The sequence below is a fragment of the Halichoerus grypus genome, chromosome 15, assembly GCF_964656455.1.
Source record: "Halichoerus grypus chromosome 15, mHalGry1.hap1.1, whole genome shotgun sequence".
Taxonomy (NCBI): Eukaryota; Metazoa; Chordata; class Mammalia; order Carnivora; family Phocidae; genus Halichoerus; species Halichoerus grypus.
In genome coordinates this window covers 58,020,095-58,040,868 of record NC_135726.1, presented here as the reverse complement: position 1 = coordinate 58,040,868, position 20,774 = coordinate 58,020,095, and the positions used below count along the sequence as shown (strand labels likewise).

At 56.1% G+C, this 20,774-nt stretch overlaps 1 protein-coding gene across 2 annotated transcripts; it reads right to left on the bottom strand.

Moving 5' to 3' along the window:
- Positions 1–119: 119 nt before the first annotated feature.
- On the bottom strand, positions 120–16,456 carry BRSK1 (BR serine/threonine kinase 1). 2 transcript variants are annotated; one of them, XM_036096884.2, is made up of 19 exons: positions 16,306–16,456; positions 14,610–14,704; positions 14,428–14,513; positions 12,479–12,619; positions 9,624–9,740; positions 9,510–9,543; positions 9,358–9,426; positions 6,907–7,053; positions 6,505–6,536; positions 6,024–6,194; positions 5,423–5,520; positions 5,041–5,200; positions 4,752–4,812; positions 3,924–4,293; positions 3,473–3,521; positions 3,253–3,376; positions 2,439–2,637; positions 1,183–1,272; positions 120–418 (listed from the first exon to the last, which is right to left on the bottom strand). In XM_036096884.2, exons 1-19 carry the CDS (start codon positions 16,439–16,441, stop codon positions 261–263), a joined length of 2,337 nt encoding a protein of 778 aa, XP_035952777.1. In that variant the 5' UTR covers positions 16,442–16,456; the 3' UTR covers positions 120–260. The 2 variants fall into 2 exon arrangements, with proteins under 2 accessions (XP_035952777.1, XP_035952778.1); XM_036096885.2 differs by lacking the exon at positions 16,306–16,456 and having other exon boundaries at positions 14,424–14,513.
- Between the last annotated feature and the right edge of the window lie 4,318 nt (positions 16,457–20,774).

Sequence of the window (20,774 nt, the reverse complement as noted above, 5' to 3'; positions counted from 1 at the left end):
ACCCCGCAGAGAGATTGATCAATAAATAAAATAATAAATTAATCAATAAATAAAATAGAAACAGCTCCCCCGCCCTCGGCCCCCCCTAGAACCACCCCCCATTGGGCACGGCCCCCTGAGCCCCATCCCTGTAGGGCAAGGCCGGGTTTGTTGTATCTCTCCCCTCCCTACATACTCCTTGGGCCCTATTTACAGATTCACAGTTGGGGGGCAGGGAAGGGGGGTGGAGGGGGCTCCCCTCCTTCCCCGGCCCCCTGGGGTCAGGGCAGAGGGGTCCCGTTGGTGGCCAGGAGCTTCTTGTCCTTCGCGGGGCCTCGGCGGGGAGAGCTGGTCAGCTCTGGGTCTGGGCGGCCGGGTGGGGGCTGCAGGCTTCTGGGTGAGGTGCCAGCAGGCCGGGTCTGGGCCCCGTTCTTCTCATCTGTGGAGAAGGAAGCAGTGTGGCCTCAGGAACCTCAAGGCTGCCGAACCCCAAGGAACACGTTCCAGCGACATCATGGTGAGGCTAAGGGCCCCCACTGCGGGGCCGGAAGCCTGGGGGGATGGCTGCCAGGAGGACACCCATCTGCAACCAGACCTGGCAAGGTCATGGACAGCAAGCAGGTCATGCATCCTGGGCCCCTCCGGCCCCTGTGGCTTAGGAAACTGGGCCAACTTAGTCCCAGTGAGACCCAGAGGCCCGACTCCAGGGGGCTTTCTCACGGACTCTGGCTATGACGCTATCCACTAAGGGACAGCTTGTCACAGCAGCAGGTCCCATTCGAGTCCCCAGATCACAGCCAGAGGTCCCCTTGCCTTCTGCTCTCCTGGTTGTTAGGGGAAACGCTCCTCAGCAACAGGGCACAGGGGAGCCCACAGGGGGTTGTTTGGGCGATCTGAACAAATCCGGATGGTCGACTGCCCTTCTCCAGAACACCGTTCCCAAACTTTTGTTAGCCAGTTCCACGAGCGCAACACAGAGACTAGTCAACCTCTGAGGGATCCCTGGAGGTGCCCTCCCTAGCCAGGAGGCCTTCTCAGGTTGGGATGGCCCTGTTCCCTGGATGGAGCTTAGACCCCAGCCTCTCTGAGAACTTGTGATCCTCGCCCACAAACCAAAGCCCTGGGGCACTTGCTCAGCAGGCGGTCTCCCCTCCAGCCCACGGGATAAAGGAGGGACACATGGCCTCGGCCCCTGCCTCCCACCTGCCAGGGCCTGCACGGAGGGCTGGTCGTGAGTGCTCAGCAGCTGTGCCTGGATGGTCTCCACAACTCGCTTGAACCGACGGCTGGGACCTGGAGGGGATACGGAGATGGACTGACTTGGGGACAGGGACAGGGAAGGCCCCCCCACCCTGTGGAACCCAGCAAAGGACTCTCCTCCTCTTGGTCTCAACTTGCTGGCTGCCCTGTGTTGGGGCCAGGCATAAACCCACCATTTGCAAATGGGGCTAAGAAAGATTGGAGTTAAAATAATGATGGGTGTGGCTTTCTATTTAAATAGGTTGTGTTACTTGTTAGTTTCTAGCTGAGGCCGTGAAGAGCCAGAAATATAAGAAAAATGAACTGGAAGTGAAAGAAAAATCTTAAAATCGAGTAAGTCCTGCGTATTAATCTTTAAGGGAAGGGGAACAGAAATGCACTGTAATTCATTTTAGTGATGTAACACTGGCAGGAAAGTCTGGGAGCAAGCTCATCCCCCAACTGTGACTCAATAAGACCGCTAACAAGGGTAGCACACAGAAGCATCTCTTGTTATTCAGACTCTTCTCATCAGGGCCCGGGAAGCAAGCCGAATCGGAAGCAAGACGTTTCTGGGTTTTCATCTCTGGTGCCAACTCTTGATGGGTCATGGCGGCCTGCAGTTTCTGAGGCTGGAGCTGCGCTCCGCAGGAAGAAGTGCCGCGATGGACCGGTGATGTCTGCTCTGGGCGCAGCAAGACACTGGACCGCGGCGAGCCACGTCTTTGCCCTTCAGTGTCAGCAGGGCTGGGCTGAGCCCGGCTCTGTCAGGTCCATTTACCTCAACAGGACTCTGTTTTCTCCTCTGTCAAGTGGGTAAGCACTAATACCTCAAAGGCTGCTGGGAAGCTTCAGTGAAATAGTGCATGTGAAGCACTTGGAACATCATAAATGTCCATGAAGGGGCGCCTGGGTGGCTCAGTCCGCTAAGCGTCTGCCTTCAGCTCAGGTCATGATCTCGGTCCTGGGATCGAGCCCCGCATGAGGCTCCCTGCTCAGCGGGGAGTCTGCTTCTCCCTCTGCCCCTCCACCTGACTTGTGCCCTGTCTCTCTCTCAAATAAATAAAATCTTAAAAAAAAAAAAGTCCATGAAATGTCACTGAGAAAAGGGGGAAGGACAGAATGTGAGGGTCTGAATGAGGGGGCCACTGTCCCAGCTCAGCTGTCTTGCGCATCCCACACACCAGGGTGGAGGCAGTCTCTAGCCAAGGGACGCTTACCGGAGATGAGCGTAAAGGTGACGGAGTAGATGCCACCACCACCACTGCTGTCCCGTCGTGGGGAAGGCTCTGGACCCTCTGAGGAGCTGATGTCCACCTGGAATCGGACGGGCTTCTGGAAGACGGAGGGGCCGCCACTGGCCTTGTACTCGGCCCTGAAGCTGGTCTGTGACAGCACACTGTGACTCAGGCTGGGGATCTGAGACAGGCGGGGGACGAAAGGAGGGGGTGATTCCAGGGAATGGAGAACCACGACTACCTTTGCCCAAGGAACTACAAGTTCCATCAGCCACCAGGGGGAAAAGAATAACAGAAAAGCCGGGGGGAGGTCCCACTGCCTGCTGGGACTTGTAGTTTTCGTGTCCAACTCTAAACGGTATCAGAGGAATGGCTGATAACAGGGACTTTCACATCTAGGCGTCAGCCCCAGGCTCCAGAATCACATGATACAAACTTCTCTGCCTCCACAGGCATTACCATATCTGTCTCAAAACCTGTAAGTCCCACTAGCTCCTAGAGCAAGAACCAGAGGGCCCAGTGGAAAAAGTGGTTCCGTCTGCTAATCTCAGACCTGGTGATGGGGGAATGGCAGCTCACCAAACTCTAGGGAGTTGCACCACCTCCAGGCCCCAGGGTACAGTAAACCTCTCCACCTCCCGCCCCTACAGTGACCCAACCCAACTCTGAACGGAAAACTACAGAACCCATGAGCCTCAGGAGGCAGTCACGCCAGCGCGAAGGCAGTGGACCCCAGGGGCTGCTGGGACTTGTAGTCCTGTGCTGGCCAGGACACAGTAAGACCCAGGCCCCTCACCGACAGGAAGGCATGGACGATGTCCGCTTTGATGCTGCTGAGAGGTTTGTCCTTTAGCACAAGGAATATTTGTTCTTCTTTGTCCAAGGAGATGAAGTTCCCAAACCAGGAGCGTTTTGCCAACCTGAGTGAAAAGGGATGGTTAGAAGGTGAGTCAGGACGGGGCTCAGGGAATAAACCCTTCCCCCATCCTCTCACTTCCCTTCCCTGTCAGACTCACTCTGGAGAGGACTCTGGCGTCAAACTGGACATCTCCTCGGCAGTGGGGACTGGGGGGCGGGGAGGGAGGGGAGAGTATGGTCAACACTTGCCCATCATCCTGGGGTCCAGCACGCGGGCCAGCAGTCCCCTCCAACCAGAGGTTCCAGATCCCGGTGCCCATGCACCTCCCAGTAACTAAACCCCAAATGGCATGCTGCTCGGTAGTCCTTCTGGGGATGCTAGCCAAGCCCTGTTAGGCCATGTCCTCTGAGGGTGGAACTTGCTCGCCATGAGCCAATGGGAAGATGAGCCAGGGCACTGAAGGGAGGTGTCCTTCACAGAGGCTCCTCCTCCAGCGCTGGAAGCCACACCCCCTCTCTCCAACACCTGAATTTCTACTCCCAGCCCCATCTCCTCTCAGGAGGTGGGAATCCGGGCCCCCAGCCCCTGCACCCTCAGGGACCCTGTACCCTGCATCTTGCGCCGGTGAAAGCGAGGGGAGCCCAGGAAGCTGTTGCGGATGGAGTTGAGACGACTCCTCCAGGCGGCTCCCCCGACTCCACCGCCGGGGCTTGGGGGTGGCGTCGTTCCCGGCGTCCCAGTGGGACTGGCCCGGGGCGTGTGCAGGGGCGAATGCAAGGGGGTACCCCCAGAGGAGCGCGGGGAGCCTGGGGGACCAGGCAGGGGCGTGGAACGGGCACTGGGGGGTGGGGGCTGCTCCCCGGCGCCCCCACCCCTGGGGCCTCGAGAAGGCAGCGTCTGCGTTTTGGAAGTCGGGGAGCCCCCGCCCCGAGCCTCATCTCCGGCCCCGGGCTCAGGTGAGAAGGAAAAGACAGGACTCTGTGGAAGAGTGGAGAAGGGTGAGATGGCGAACTACAACTCCCAGGAGCCTCTAGGAACCCCATTCGCACATACTCACGGAGGTGGGTCCCGATGCATGCTGGAACTTGTAGTCCAGTGATTTTTTTTTTTTTTTCCCCCTCCCAACCCACATCGTTAGGGGGACAGAGACTTTTTCTATCATGTTCACTGCTGTAGCACAGTGACTGGTACACAGTAGGCGCTCAATTAGCTTTTGTTCCGCGCCTAAACGAACCCTTGAAACACACTAAAACCCCAATCCTATCGGAGGTGGAAATGCCCAATGTACTAAAATACTTATGCGGCCTTAGGGCTGGGGGCCCTTTAGGGACAGAGAGGCAATGCCTCAAGACTTCATGGGAGTTGTAGTTCCTGCTGCTCAATCTCGGCTCCAGCGTCTTCACCCCCTTACCCCTTCCGAATGACTTGGGGCTTACCCTTGGGCTGCTGAGAGGGCTGGAGGACAGACCGGTGGAGGCTCCACTGACACTGCGGGATCTGTTTCCAGGAGAGACGATGATGATGATGATGATGATGATGATGATGATGATGATTTTTAATCAGGTGTGTGGGTTTCGCAAGGCGCAGATGTCCTCTCCCTTCCACACGCCTTTGCGATGCGGACTTGAGGCCCGGAGAGGGGCCACTGCGGTGGAGCTGGGGCTAGAACCCCGAACCCCCTCCCCACCCACACTGTGGGTCCGCGGGAGGGGCGGTGGCTCCCACCTCTGACTGTGCTGGGCCATCTCCAGGGCGCGTCGGGTGGGCACGGGGGAGCCGCCGCCCCCAGCATCCGTGATGCTCAGAACTTCCATGGACTTCCGCTCTGGCCGCCGCTTCCCGTGACGGCTCAGCATGGGGGAATCCACACGTTTCCGAGGGGGGTCTGAGGGCGGAGAGTTTCAGCCCCATCAGAAGCCGGCTTCGCGCAGCCGTGCGTGGCACTGGTGCCCGTGGGGGAACGGAGGCCCGGAGTGCAGACTTTTGACAAGGCCACGGAGCAAGTCGGGGCGGGGGGGGGAGGGCGTCTAAACACAGAAGCTACGGGCTTGCAGCCCCTTCCTCCCTTCGGAGTCCGGGGTCTGGACCCCCAGCCCTGCCTTCTCACCGACGTCATTCCGGGGAGGCAGGTCCTGGTCCTCACAGCTGGGATACCGCTCCTTCCGATCCAAAAGCAGATAGTAGATCATCTTTTCTTGGTTCTCCCTGATGGCAAGGGAAGGGAGGGGGTAGGAGGGGATTGGGGTCCGGGGTCGGGCTCCAGAGGTCTCACCCCCTCCCTGCAGCTGTGGCTCTCGGGGACTTGGTACACCCATACCTCTGTCCATGGGTCCATCTTCCTAGGCATCAACATGGCTAGCTTTTTTGTGTCGGCGTACATCTGACCCTTACTTAGCCGTAGTAACACCTAATAACTGAGCACTTACTACTTGTAAGCACTGCGTGGGGCACTAAGTCTGTCTCAGCGCCTGGCGATACTCTGCAGCATCTTGTCTTTTTTCTGCCGGTCCTACCGCCCCCTCGTGGTCCCTCCGGGGACAGCTCCACGTGGGAACTTTAAGCCACGCCCCATCCAGCGACCTGGGCGCCACGCCCCAGGGAGTCTGCGCGTGCGCGGGGCCTGGGCGCGCCCTCTGCTGGCTGGCTGGGGCCCTGCGGCGGCTCGTGGGACGTGGACCGCTGGTGCGCGTTGGGGCAGGGGGCCTTACTCCTCGCTGCGCAGCTCGCGGTGCAGCCGCTCGCGGTCCCTGAAGCAGCCCAGCGAGGCCATGCTCTCCAGGACGTCGGGGTCCAGCTCTCCGTTCGATGGCAGGCTCCGCATGGCCACCCGGCGGCCTGGGGCTGGCTCCAGGCAAGGGTCCGGCTCGTGTTTCCCGCCCCTGGGGAGGGGGAGAAACGTTACAGGGGACCGGGCCGGGCGTCCAGGATTCGAGCCCTCTCCACCTGAGACGCAGGTGTCCTGGGCCCCAACCTGCTCCTCTCTTGGGAACCCAGGAGTCCCGGCTCCCAGCCCCTGCTCCGCCTGTGTCCTCTTCCCCTAGGACCCAGAAATCTGAGTCCCTAGCCCCTCCTCATTGAGGAACCCTGGTATCCCACCCTCTAGCTGGTTCTCCTGCCGGGGACCCTTGATGTTTGGGCCCCCTCCCTTTCTCCCCCAGGGACCCAGGTGCTCAGCTGTCCCATACTCACAGGTACCAGGGATGTTTCTGAATTTGCTCCAGCTGAGGGAGGAGAGAAGCAGAAATGAGGTCCTATGAACACAGTAGGCCGCAAGGAAAGTTGATGAGGTGGCGTTGGGGGTCCCTAACAGTGTCCCCTCCTCTCCACCAGGGGCAGGATGACAGCTTAGGTCTTCCCCTAGTGGCGACTGAGCGCCTCGACCCGCGACTACCGGGGACAGGCCTGAGACAGGCCTGGGACATGGCCCGCATGCACAGTGGCACCCCCCCCCCCGCCGCCGCTGTAGGGGTCCTCCCCAGTTTGGAGCTCATTCAGCGACCCCGGGGACTGACAGGCAGGTCCTGGAAATCCAGCCTCATGCGCCCCCTCTAGGGATTCTGTCCTCATGACCCACCGCCCCCCCCAACTCACACTGAGCCTTTTCTCAGGCTCCACTTCGATCATCCCTCTCAGGAGGCTCTGGCAGTCTGGAGGGATGAAGTGGGGCATATGGAAGACGCCCCGTTTCACCTTCTCCAGCAGCTGACGGAGATTGTCATCATCAAAGGGCAGAGCCCCCTGAGTGAGAAATAACAGGACCCCTTACATAGAGCTTGGGATGTTCCAGGCGAGAGCCTAAGCACTTGACAAATCAGGACATTTAGTCCTTGCCACAAGCACTGGGAGGCAGGGGACTATTATTATCCCACTTTACATGGGGGAAACTGAGGCATGGAGCTGTCCAGCAATTTGCCCAAGGCCTCTGAGCTGGTAAGTGGCAGAGCAAGGATTTGGCAACAGACAAGTCAGGCTCCAGGGCTTAAGAGGCTGGGGTTGCAGCTTGAGGCTGCATCTTAAAAACAGGTTTCTCCCCAGACCAGTTTCAGGAGGGGTAATCCTCACGCGTTCGTTCAACAAAAGGTGAGCATCCGTTTTGGGTCAGGGCTCTCATAACAGACAAAACAAGCCCTCGCCCTCCTACAGCTCACACCCTAGATTGCGAGACCCCAGTGAATGAATGAACTTTAGCAGCCATGTCATGATGCAGACACCCTGCTATGTCCCAGGTTCTGATCTGGCCGCGAGGGATGGAGCAGGGGACAGCAGGTTCCTGGCCCCACGGAGCTTTGTCCAGAACAGTGCCTGGCACACACGGATTAATAAGCAGTGGCTGTTGGATGAGTAGTGGGAGGGCAAGCGAACAACAAAGGGACACATGGAATGAGACAGGTGGGAGTCCGTGCGATGAGGAAACACGAGCAGAGCGAGCAGGTAGCGAGAGAGGGGAGCCGGGTCTAGCAAGGGAGTCGGGGAAGGGGTCTCGGAGGAGATGATGCTGGACAAAGACTTGCAGGGGTGACAGCATGAGTCTCTGAGGGCTTTTCCAGGTGTTGCCCCTGGTGTCAGAGGCCTCTGGACAGAGGATGCAGGGTGTAGGGGAGAGGAGGAAAGGGGCACCCCGCAATGCTGGTCTAGGGCCAGGAAGCCTGGATGTGACTTCCACTTGTCTGTCTCATTCAATGTGGCCGAGTGTTTGTTGTCAGCCTGGCACCTGGATTCTACACTTCCCAGCCTCCAGAACAGTGAGAAGTAAGTTCACGCCGCCCCATCTACCTTTGTTGTAGGAGACCAGACTAAGACAGACAATTTGTTGACATTGAACACGTGGCCAGCAGCATTCGAACTCAGGCTGGAAAGAAGCTTATCTAACACAGGTATTTTCTCTGTGATGGACAAAACAACCTTCCCGTCCTTAGGAACGCACAACGGCACTCTGCGGCAGGACGATTTAAAATCACCAACAGGGGCGCTTGGGTGGCTCAGTCGGTTAAGCGACTGCCTTCGGCTCAGGTCATGGTCCCAGGGTCCTGGGATCGAGCCCTGCATCGGGCTTCCTGCTCAGTGGGAAGCCTGCTTCTCCCTCTCCCACTCCCCCTGCTTGTGTTCCCTCTCTCGCTGTCTCTCTCGGTCAATCTTCCCTGGGGGAGCTGTGAGCCCCAGGCGCACCAGTTCAGCCTTGGTCCCCTCCGTGTCACATAGGCTAGTGGTGATGAGACCAAACACTGATCCCAGCCCTGCCACTGTCCAGAAGTGTGCCTGTGGGCCAGTCACTTTTCGTCTCTAGGGTTTTCAAGAGAAGTGCATGAGGTAATGTGCTTGGAACAGTGCCTGGCACAGAGTAAACCACCAATTTATTCGTGCCACTGTTAAGGAGGACTGACTACATGCCAACTCGGGTCACGATGGTGACCCAACAGAATAAAACACACAAAGACAAAAGCCCTGACTTCTGGGAGCTGATGATGTAGAAGGGAAGGAGAAACCGCACAACTCAACGCACAATGGCAACTCTGATAGTCACCAGGAAGGACAGAGCCTCGCCCCAGAAGGTCTGACCTCGTGAGGGGTGGGGGGAGAAGTGGGAGCGAAGAGAAGTCTAGGTGTGAACTAGATGAGCAACGGGACTGGTAGGGATGGAAGAGCGTTCTAGGCAGAGAAGAGCAGGTGCAAAGGCCCTGGGGGAACAGCCAGGCTGACAGGCCTGGTCTGATGATACTCGTTATTACCATATTGCAACAAACACCCTAGAACAGCCACTGTCCCAAGCCGCCCAAGGGCTCCCGGCTGCCCCGTCCCTTTCTGGGACACCCTGGACTAGCTCACAGTGCTGTGACTCAATGGTTAGCTCTGAGCACAGAGGTAGGGGCAGGGGGGAGGGTGCCAACAGGATCTTGGTCTGTTGGTTCATACTTCCCACCTTCCTGATACCAGTTAAATATTTGGAAGACAACCCCTGAGGGAAAGATGGAACTTAATGTTCTGTGCTCCCACCAGGCAGGACTGTTCTAGAAAATGGGGCAGGAGAGGTGAGGGGCCCCTTACCACAAGCAGGGCAAAGAGAATGACTCCACAGCTCCACATATCTGCCCGGCGGCCGTCATACTTCTCCCCCTGGAAAGGAGAAGGCCCAGCCATGACAGGGTCTCTCCACCATGCTCCCCCCACTCCTCCCTCCTCTCCACCTGCTCACTCACCTTAATCACCTCCGGACACGCATAGTGGGGGGACCTGCGGGAGAGAGGCGGTGTGAGCCTCTGGTGGGCTTCTCGCCCCCTCCCCGGGACTACGGAGGCCAGGCCCCCACTCACCCACAGCTGGTCTCCAGGAGGCTGTCCCCCACCTGCAGGGACGCCATGCCAAAGTCTGCGATGCGGATGTTGTTTTTCTCATCCAAAAGCAGGTTCTCGGGCTTCAGGTCTCTGTGGCTGAGACAGGCAGGTGGGGCTCAGGCCTCTGCCCTCCTCCTGGAGGCTGAGGCCCCGTTTGCTATCTCTCAGAGGCGAGCACTTCTGGAAACTATTATGGACAATTTCAAACATGCTCCCAAGTAGTGAGAAGAATATAAGGAAGCCCCAAGTACCCACCCCCCAGCCTCACCTTTATCAACGCAGGGCAAGTCTTCCCTCATCTCTACCCATACATACTCTTTCCTTCCTCCGCTGGATTATTTCGTAGGAGGCCCCAGACAGTGTATCATTTTATCCACAAATATTTGAATATGTACCAAGGAAGTAAGAGGGCTAATGTTGAGCTACTGAAATATTGAAATACTTCCATACCGAATAATAAGAATATGGTCACCCCAAGCTAGTCACTGGTCCCTCCCTGGAGACACCAGCCCTCTCCCCTGGAGCAAAACTCCTCAAGTTTTAAGGGTTGATGTCTGGGGGGAGGTGGGGCCTGAGGATTCTACAGTTCCTGTTGGAAGTGGTCAGTAACTGGGTCACACTTGTTGTTAAATATGTTGACTATTGCCCCCTAGAGGTCAGCGCTTGTAATGTCAGGGTTTTGACTGGGTCGTGTCAATCGGGAGGTGTTGACAATTTAAATGGGTTGCCTTTCTTTCCATCACCAAGCTTTATCCCCACCTTGGAGCCCCTCCACCCTGACACCCACCCCAGCTCCAATCCCCATCCCAGAGAGGGAAGGGGCGCAAGCAAATGAGGCTGAAAGAGGAGCTGAAGGCCATTCAGTGAGGAAAGGACAATCTTTTCATATGGACATTCACATGCCAGAAAACAAAAAACAAAACAAAACAAAACAAAAAAATGAACCTCAACCCTTGCCTCCCATCACAGACAAAAATTAATTTGAAATGTATCCCAGGCCAAAATGCAAGAGCTAAAACTATATAATTTCCAGAAGAAAATGTAGGAGGAAGCCTTAGGGACCTTGAGCTGGGCAAAGATTTATAGATAGGGCAGAAAAGGCATAAATTGTTAAAAAAAAAAAAGAAGATATAAACTTGAATTTATCAAAATTTAAAACTTGCTTTTCACAAGACATTGCTATAAAAAAAAGCGGGGAGCCTGGCTAGCTCAGTCAGGAGAGCATGCAACTCTTCCCCCCCCTTTTAGAAATTTTATTTATTTGAGAGAGAGAGAGAGATAGCACGAGTGGGGGGAGGGGTACAGGAACAAGCAGACTCCCCGCTGGGCGCAGAGCCCCATGCGGGGCTCCATTCCAGCACCCCAAGATCATGACCTGAGCCAAAGTCAGACACTTAACCAACTGAGCCACCCAGGTGCCCCGAGTCTGTGACTCTTGATCTCAGGGTCATAAGTTCGAGCTCCATGTTGGGTGTAGAGATTACTTAAATAAAAAACTTTAAAAAAATTAAAAAACAATTAAAACTCAAAAGTATGTCACAGACTGGAAGAAAATACTTGAAAAATATACAGTTAATAAAAGATTTGTTCTTAGAATAAAGAACTCTTAGGAAATGCCTGGGAGGCTCAGTTGGTTGAGCATCTGCCTTCGGCTCAGGTCATGATCCCAGGGTCCTGGAATCGAGCGACGCGTTGGGATCCTTGCTCAGCGGGGAGCCTGCTTCTCCCTCTTCCTGCCTCTGCGCCTACTTGTGCTCTCTCTGACAAATAAATAAATAAAATATTTTAAAAAAGAACTCTTAGGGGTTATTCCTAGAGCTATCTCTTGTTCCTAGAATAAAGAACTCTTACAACTCAATAATAAAAAGACAACTCAGTAAAAAAATGGGCAAAGGATCTGAACAGACATTTTTCCAAGGAAGATAAACAAACGGCCAATAAGCACACGAAAAGATGTTCTACGTCATTAGTCATCAGGGAAATGCAAATCAAAACCACAATAATGAGATGCCACTTGATACCCACTAGAATGGCTATAATCAAAAAGTCAAACGATAACAAGTGTTGGCAAGGATGCACAGAGATTGGAACCCTTGTGGACTGCTGGCGGGGATGGTGAAGGGTACGGCTGCTTTGGAAAATGGTCTGGCGCTTCCTCAGAAGGCTAAGCAGAGTTCCCACATGACCTGACAATTCCACCCCCAGGGATATACCCGAGAATCAAAAACACAGGTTCACACCAAAACTTGTACTTGATTGTTCCCATGTCCATATTATTTACGAGAGCCAAAAAGGAGAAACAACTAAAGTGTCCATCAACTGGGGAATGGATAGACGAGATACGGCGCAGCCACACAATGGAGTATTATTCAGCCACGAAAAGGAAGGAAATACCGACACATGCTACAACATGGATGAACCCTGAAAACATTTTGCTGAGTGAAAGAAGCCAGACAGAGAAGACCACATATAGTATGATTCCATTTATATGAAATGTCCAGAATGGGCAAATCCATGGAGACGGAAAGCAGATTGGTGGTCGTCAGAGGCTGGGGGCAGGGGGGCTGGAGGGGTGACTGCTTGCTTCATGGGTACGAGGTGATGATTTCGGGGGTGAGGAAAATGTTCTACAATTACATAGCAGCGATGCGCAACACTGGATGTACTAAAAACTGCTGAATTGTATACTTTAAAAGGGTGAATTTTATGAGACGTGAGTTTTATCTCAATTTTTAAAAAGGAATAAAGATTTATTTTGGGGCTGCACCACACTGGCTTCCAGTGAGCCTTGTGGGCAGTGCTCATCCCGGCCTCCCCTCCAGCTGCCCCCTCACCAGATGGAGTAGCTATGGCAGAAGTCCAGCGCCGATACTATCTGGCGGAAGAACTTCCGGGCCTCCTTGGGCGTCAGTCTTCCCTTCTTTACTAGGTAGTCAAACAGCTCACCTCCAGAGACGTGCTCCAGAACCAGGTACCTGGGGGACGTGGAGGGGGCAGAGGGCTGGAAGGGGCATGTGGAGGACCAAAGAGCCTGGTCTCTCTTTCACAATCCCCTGGACCCCCGCACAAGACCTCAATCCCACTGGCCCCTGGAAGCAGAGAATCCCAATTCCTACGGGTCCCTGGGAGGAGGAGACTCCTAATGCCCACGAGTCCCTGGGAGGAGGAGAAGACTCCAATTCCCATGAGTCCCTGGGAGGAGGAGAAGACTCCAATTCCCATGAGTCCCTGGGAGGAGGAGGAGACTCCAATTCCCATGAGTCCCTGAGCAAAAGAGACTCCAATTCCCATCAGCCTCTGGGAACCCAAAACTCAATTCCTCTCAGCTCTGGGCAGCAGAGACTCCCACGGCAACTTTAGAGTATCAATACTTTGACTCCTAGTTATTTCAGGAGATAAGACAACTCCGTTAGCACCTGGAGGAGAGAAACACCTCAATTCTCACAGGACCCTGAGAAATAAAGACACCTCCTCCTCCCCTACTCCCATTAGCTTCTGGAAAGCCAAGCCTCTCATTCCTGTAAGCCTCAGGGATGAAGAAACTCAAATTCTCATTAATTCCTGGCAATAACAATCGCAGTGTGCACCAATCTAAGTCAACAACCATGAGATAAAAAACTACAAGTCCCATCAGCTCCTGAGAGGTTTAAAATGCCCAACTCCCATAAGCCTCTGGGACACAGACTCCTAATTCCCATCAGCCACCTGGATCCTTAAGACTCCAAATCCCATCAGGCCCCAGGAGGCTAAAACTCTGATTCCCATCAGCCCCTGGGAACAAAAGCGCAATTTCTATGAGCTCTTGGAAAGCTGATAGTTCTCTGTGAAGCCCAAACTCCCATGGGCCACCCCCTATGCCTACCTAGGTGGAGGAGTGGGAGTGATAGCTCCACCAGCTGGTGACAAAGCCCCTCCCTGCCGCCACACCTGGGGAAGCCTGAGGACTACAATTCCCATGAGCACCTGGGACCGGGCCTCTTACTGCCTGGGGAAACCCTCCCCAGCATCTGATGGGTCCTGGAGTCAGTTCATCCGGGGGTGGGGGCAGGGGTCTGTCCCCTCACCCACTGCCCAGCCCAGCTGTCCCTTGGGTCACCAGAGTCCAGACAAAGGCCTATTGTCTGTACCCTGGGCAGCTGGACTCCACTCCCATCTTCCTGGGGGGTAATCAACTTTGAGATACAGACTGGGAACTCCTATAGAAGGCCATTGTTGGGGTGTCCATCATAGCACCCAGAGTTATGTGGGAGGAGGAGGGGGGCCTGCAATGCTCCAAGAGGTTGGGGGTAGGTTTAGGAAGAAGCAGGATTCACTGAGCCTCAGGCTTTGCTAAGCCCCCATTGCCTCAGCAAAGAGGAGCAGGGTGGGGAGCTGCCCTTAGCAAGTTGGGTCCAGTTGAGGACATCTGGATTATCTAGTAGAGAGTGTTCCCTGCAGTGCAGCAGGGCGTGGGCCTGGGGCTGGGGAAGAAGGGCCAGGATGGACCTCTGTCCCCCACCAGGATGGCTGACACTTGGCTGTCCTGTTGCTAGGGCACATTTGGCCCTTAGTGTCAGGCCAGGTCAGGCCAGTCAGTGTGGGAACAAGGAGGATTATGTGTGCGTGTATGTGTGTGTGGGAGGGTGTTCTGTGCAGGAGCGAAGGGACTGACTGGCCCTTCAGTGGCTCCAGCCAGGAGAGCTTAAGTTTCTCCAGGCCCCTCCAGGCCTTGTTTCCAGAAAGGTCCCACCCTAGGAACTTGGGGTGGGGGTGCATGGGGGGCTGGGTGTCTATAAATACCTACAAATATTTCTTGTTCTCGTAGACATCGTGCAGCTTGAGGACGTGTGGGTGTTCAATGAGCTTCAGGATGGCGATCTCCCGCTCCACCTGGGGGTCAGTGGGAGACACAGGAATGGAGGTCAGCATGGCCTCCCTCGTCCCCCCCCAGCCCCAAAGGGACACCCTGCCCCAGTGCACACACACCTTCATCAGCACCGACTCAGACAGCTTCTCCCGGTTCACGATCTTGATGGCAACCTTCTGGCCAGTGATGCAGTGGACCCCGAGTTTAACCAGCCCTGAGGAAGCAGGACTGAAAATGTGGGGTGTGCTCCCAGAGCACTCTCCCAGCCTCTGGCTCCTACATCCCCCTTACTCCCCACTTTCCTCCTCCTTTCCCTGCTGGCTGTTTGACAGTGGCCTGAATCACCCTGACCCGAGCTGAGGGCTCTGACAGCTACCATTCCCACGAAACACTCTCTTCTTCCTGTTGCCCGTAGACATGGACATTCTGTTCTGTCCCTTCTTTATTTTTTCCCCCCCTACACCCACGTGGGGCTCGAACTCACAACCCCAAGACCAAGAGTCGTGTGCTCTACTGACTGAGCCAGGCAGACGCCCCTGTTCTGTCCCTTCTGATTGTCCATCCCTCCACCTGCCGTCACCTCCACAGGCACCCCTGGTTCTCACCCGGATTCTCTGTCCTTCTGGTGTGACCCTTCAAGTCCATCTCTCCACAGAATCTTTCCTCACCCTGTCTCCATCATGTTGTCTCCCCGACTGCCACCTTCAACCTCTCTCTCTTTCAACCCATCGCTTCCTTGAATTCTCTGCCCTTCAGTCTTCTGGAGACTCCATGTCTCCCAAGGAATATACTTTCACGTTTGCCCCCCTCCCGGACCATCCCCGTCCGCCTCCTCCTAAACCCTGACCTTTTAATCCCCTTCTTGATCTGCTTTTAATAGCAGCTGTAGTTGGGAGCATGCAAACCCCAAGAGTATGCCCACTTCCCAAGGGTAAGCCCCAAAGCCACAGAGCCTGGAGTACGGCCCCCAGCCCCTCCTCCCTCAGACCCAGGCGTCCAGGCCCCATGGTCCCTTCCTCCCCCATAACTCAGGAATTCAGGTCAGTGACACCTTCACACTCCTACCACTAGGATCTTGAGGTCTGAGCCTCTCCCCTTCCCTCATGCCCTCAGCTTCACAAGAGATCCTGGGCCCACCCCTGGACCTCCTGCCTAGGACACGGGTGTGCAGATCCTGCTTCACACCCACCCACCCTCCACCTGGCAGGAAAGAGGCCACGGCTGGAGCCAGGGTTTAGCAACAGCCAAAGGATGACCCCTGATTCCACAACCACTCCTGGGAGATTTGACTCTCAGATCCACCTTTCCACCTTCCGTTCCTGTTCCCCATACTGAGCCTGCATGCTGGAGAAGGGGGAGAATGCTGCAGACCCCATCACCCTAGCCTCACTGCTGGTCACCCGGACAGCCTGCCAGGAGAGCCTGAGGCCCTCCTCAGCCAGAGAGCAGTGCAGAGGGAAGCGGCTGCCCAGGGTGCACCCCCATCCCGCGGCATACTGCAGCAAGGACCTCAGCTCCCAGTGCCGGCTGATCCGCTGCTGCAGGCCGGCCTCCCTTCCCCACCGAGGCCCTGGAGCCCCTCCAACTTCTGCCCCCGTGAGGTGGGAGCCTTTGGGCCTCAGCACCTCCCCCCAGGAGTCCAAACCCCCAGCCCCCTCCATCCTGGGGACCCAGCACACTGGACCCCAAGTCCCTTCTCTGTGAGGGACCCCAGGGTCTGGGCAATCAGCCCCTGCCCTTTGAATACCCATGAGTCCCGCCCTCTGCCCCCCAGCTCTCCTGCCCCTACCCCAGGTGTCCCCTCCCCTGACTCACCTGTCTGTCCTTTGCCCAGCGTCTTCTCCAGCCGATAGGGGCCCACATATTGGGCGTGCTGGGGTGGGTGTGGGTGTGGGTGCGGGAGGTGGTAGGCGGGGGAGCCCCCGCCCCCCTCCTTGGCCCCGGACGACATGGTGCCCTTGGTCCCGGTCCGACCGGCCCCCCGGCCGCCCCCCCTGCGGCAGGTCGCCCCGTCCCTCCGGTGGGGGCCGGCGACAGCTCCGTCCCGGCCCCCCCGGCTGCCCCCCACCTCTCCGGGGGTCCCCAGGGGGCTGGGCTGGGCCCCCCCCAGTCGGCGGGCCGCGGAGCTAGGGGAGGGGGGGCTGGCCCGGGGGGGTCAGGCCCCGGGAGTCAGCATGGCCCGGGGGGGCTGCGCGGCCCCCCCTCCCCAGCCCGTCTCTGGCCGGCCCCCCCCTTCCTGCGCCTCCCCCCGTCGGGGGGGTCTGAGGTGCGGGCCGGCGGATGCTGCAGGCCGAGGTCCCCCCCGCCCCCCCACGCGCCCTCTCTCCTCCGCCTCCTCCTCCTCTCCGCCTCCCCCCGCCACCTCGTCCTTTCTCTCCGGCACGCTGACATCACCATCCGGGGACTCCGGGCCCTTCCCCAAAGTTAACCCTTTCGGAGGGGGGAGGGGGAGCGGGGGCAGGGGGCGGGCCTGGGCGCCGGAGGGATGGAGAGGAGGTGGGAGGGTGCACGGAGGGATGGAGGGATGCAGGAGGAGAGAGGATGGAGGGATGGCGAGGGAGAGAGATGCGGAGCAAAGAGACGGGGACCGAGATGGAGCTACACAAAGGGAGAGGAAGTCTGACATAGAGACGGGGACAAGCGCAGCTGGCTAGAGAGATGGAGACAACCAGAGACCGCGCTGGCGGCAGGGAGTCGGGCAGAGGTGGGCAGAGACAGGAGAGCAGAACGGGATGAAGAGCAGGAGACACAGAGACAGGGAGATGGGATAGAGTCGTAGGAAGGGCCCCAGCTGGAGAGAGTCGGACGCGGAGAGGCAGAGAGGAGGGAAAAAAGAGGGAAAGAGGCAGCCAGAAAGATGGAGAGAGATGTGCAGAAACACAGATGTGAAGGGGAAGGGGAGAGAAGGCAAGGGGGAGAGACACAGGTGAGGGGAAAGAGACAGGGAGGTGGGGGAGAGAAACGGGGAAGAACAGACAGGGACAGGGAGGGAACGATGTGGAGGTAAGTGAGGCACAGGGACAAGAAGGACAGACAGAAGGACGGAGGGTCAGAGAGAAAAATGGGAGAGAGATGGAAAGGGATGGGGGCAGGAAGAACAGACAGGTGGAGGGAGAGAGAAAGAGAGATGCAGAGAGAGTGAGCTATGGTGAGGGGGGACCTTAAGAGAACAGTGGTGTACATACAGGTGCAGGGCACAAGCTGGGGAACATGGGGACAGAGAAAGAGGGTGACAAGCAGAGCAAGGGAAAGAATTTGGGAGTTGCCAAACCAAGACTCAAACCTGCTTCCCCAGGCCTCCAAGCCTCTTTGTCCCACTAGCATCAGGGGAATCCATATCCACCCACAGCCCATGGTGCACTTTCTCAGATCATCTTGGTCCCACACCTTCATTTAGGATCCTCAATGCTCCTACAGAGAAACTTCCAGAACCCCCTCCCTCAGGTCCCTGTGTATTTTTTTAGACCCCTGAATATTCTCTATGCCCATCATAGGGTTCCTCCATCTTCATATGGGCCTCCATATAATTATACATCCCCTCCTCTCTGTGGGTCTGTGTTCAGATAGATTTCTACATAATCCAGGACTCCCCTGTATGAGGTACCCAAAGGTGTTAGGCAGCCCTTTAATCTCCAAGTCCCCTTTAAAGTGGACCCAAGAGCTTCTAGTCTCCTAGTCAACAACTTTCATTCCATAAACCTTTATTGAGTGCCACATCTGAGCTGGCATTTTCCAAGTCATGAGGGGACAGCAGTGAACCAAATCAACAGAGATCCCTGACCTGTGGAGCTCTCATGGCAGTGGATGAGGCGGGTGATAAGCAAGATAAGCAAAATATATGGTATATTTGACAGTCGAGGCCAGTGCTAAAGAGCAGATTAAAGCGGGGCGCCTGGGTGGCTCAGTCGTTAAGCGCCTGCCTTCGGCTCAGGTCATGATCCCAGGGTCCTGGGATGGAGTCCCACGTCGGGCTCCCTGCTCAGCAGGAAGCCTGCTTCTCCCTCTCCCACTTCCCCTGCTTGTATTCCTGCTCTCGCTATCTCTCTCTCTGTCAAATAAATAAAATCTTAAAAAAAAAAATAAAAGAGCAGATTAAAGCAGGGAGGGAGAGAGGAATTATTCGTTGGGTGGAGTGTGATTTTTGATACGGTGCCAAGAAAGACTTCTCTAGTGAGGGGACATTGAAGGAGAATGAGGGTCAGGGCTGTGTGGACAAAGTACCTTCCATGCAGGGGACAGCAAGTACAAAGGCCCTGTGGTAGGAGGGTGCCTGGTGTATTGTGGGACCGCTGAAGGGCCTGTGTGGCCGGAGGGGAGTGAGGGAGGGGGAGAGAGAGAAAATGAAATGAAGAGGCAGATCATATAGGGCCTTAGAAGCAGGGTAACTAGAGGCCTGGTATTCTGTAATTATTAATGGGGTCTGTTTGCACTCTGAAGTATCTTGCTATACATGGAAAATTGTATGCTCACCCTACTTATAAGATCATTGTAAGGACTATGGCTTTTATAGGATACCTAGGGAGTTTTCATATGGACCACCGTTATGTCGTACATATATTAACATATATAATGTTACATATAATTACATGTGACTTACACACATATGACATGGTATTAGGCATGATATCATGTGGTAAATAACCTAAAAGGACTTGTATGTAGGTGTATGTAAGTATGGTAGGCTGAATTACAGTCCCCCACGCTCCTGATCCCCAGAACCAGTGCATATATCACCTTATGTGGCAAAAGGGACTTCGCAGATATGATTGAATTGAAGATCATTAGACGGGGAAGAGGATCCTGGTTATCTGGGTGGGCCCTAAATGTAATCACAAGGGCCCTTCTGAGGGGGAGGCCCGAGAGTCAGAGCAGGAGATGGGATGACGATGGAAGCAGAAGCCAAAGTGCTGCGGCCACAATCCGAGGAGCGTGGGTGACCTCTAGAAGCCAGAAGAGGCAGGAAGCAGATTCTCTCAGAGCTTCCAGAAGGAACACAGCCCTGCTCACATCACATAAGCGCCGTTTTGGACTTCTGACCGCCAGAACTCTAAAATAATAAACCTGTGTTGTTTTAAGCCACCCAATTTTTCATAGTTTAAAGGCAGCAATAGAAAACTAATACATTAAAGGGGCGCCTGGGTGGCTCAGTCGGTTAAGCGTCTGCCTTCGGCTCAGGTCATGATCCCAGGGTCCTGGGATCGAGCCCCGCATCAGGCTCCCTGCTCCACGGGAAGCCTGCTTCTCCCTCTCCCACTCCCCCTGCTTGTGTTCCCTCTCTCGCTGTGTCTCTCTCTGTCAAATAAATAAAATCTTAAAAAAAAAAAAAGAAAGAAAGAAAACTAATACAATAGGGTATAGGGGGTGGGGGTGGGAGCCCAGACCCCTGTCTGAGAGCTATTCTGGTCAGCGCTACAAACACCGACCACCGTGCACACGGCTTTTACATTGTCTTCCTATTTCTGCCCCAAATAGAACCCTCCACACCCCAGGTCTAGCAGTGGGATCCACCTGAGGGTGAATACAATCTTCTCCTGGCAGGGCAGGGCCTCTAATGAAGACTAGAACCTGGGTTTCTTTAAGCCCAGCTCGAGGCAAACACCTCTACAGACCAGGCCCATTCCCAGACCTGAACCCCAAATGCCGTGCCCAGAGCCGGTAAGCCTCCCAGAGCACCTCGCCTGGGCATTTTGCTTCAGCTCCACCTTCAAGAATCCCCTCCCTTGCACCGGGCAAGACTCAGGGAGGATTCCAAGAGGGAGGGAGAGCCTGGGTGGTAATAGGTGTCCTCAGAGGAGCTGCAGCGGGAACCAGGTAGCCCCCTTTGACGACTGGGGAAACTGAGGCCAAGAGAGGGGTGAGGTGGGCCAACAGTGCTTACATCAGACACGAGGGGTGAGAACCCAGAGCTCCAGTCAAAGCTGGGCTAGGGGTCCAGGTGGAGGGGAAAAGGCCCGAGGGTGAGGGACCCGCACGACCTGCAAGGAGGGGTGGGGCCTAACGGGGAGCGGCCCGCTCACCAACACGGGGCGGGGCTTAGGGGCGGGGCGGGGTCCAGCTGGGAGAGGCCGAAAGGCCTAGAACAGGGGCGGAGCCTGAGGTAGCAGGGAGGGGCGGGGGCATGGGTGTGGGCGTGGCCCGACCGAGGAGGAGCCAGACTGCGGGGGCGGAGCTTGCACGGAGGCCGGGGGGCGGAGCTCATTAGGGGCGGGAATCCAGATCGTGGGGCGGAGCTTAGGCCGAGCGTGGGCGGGGCCGAGCGCTGTCTCCCGCCGGGTTAAAGGCTT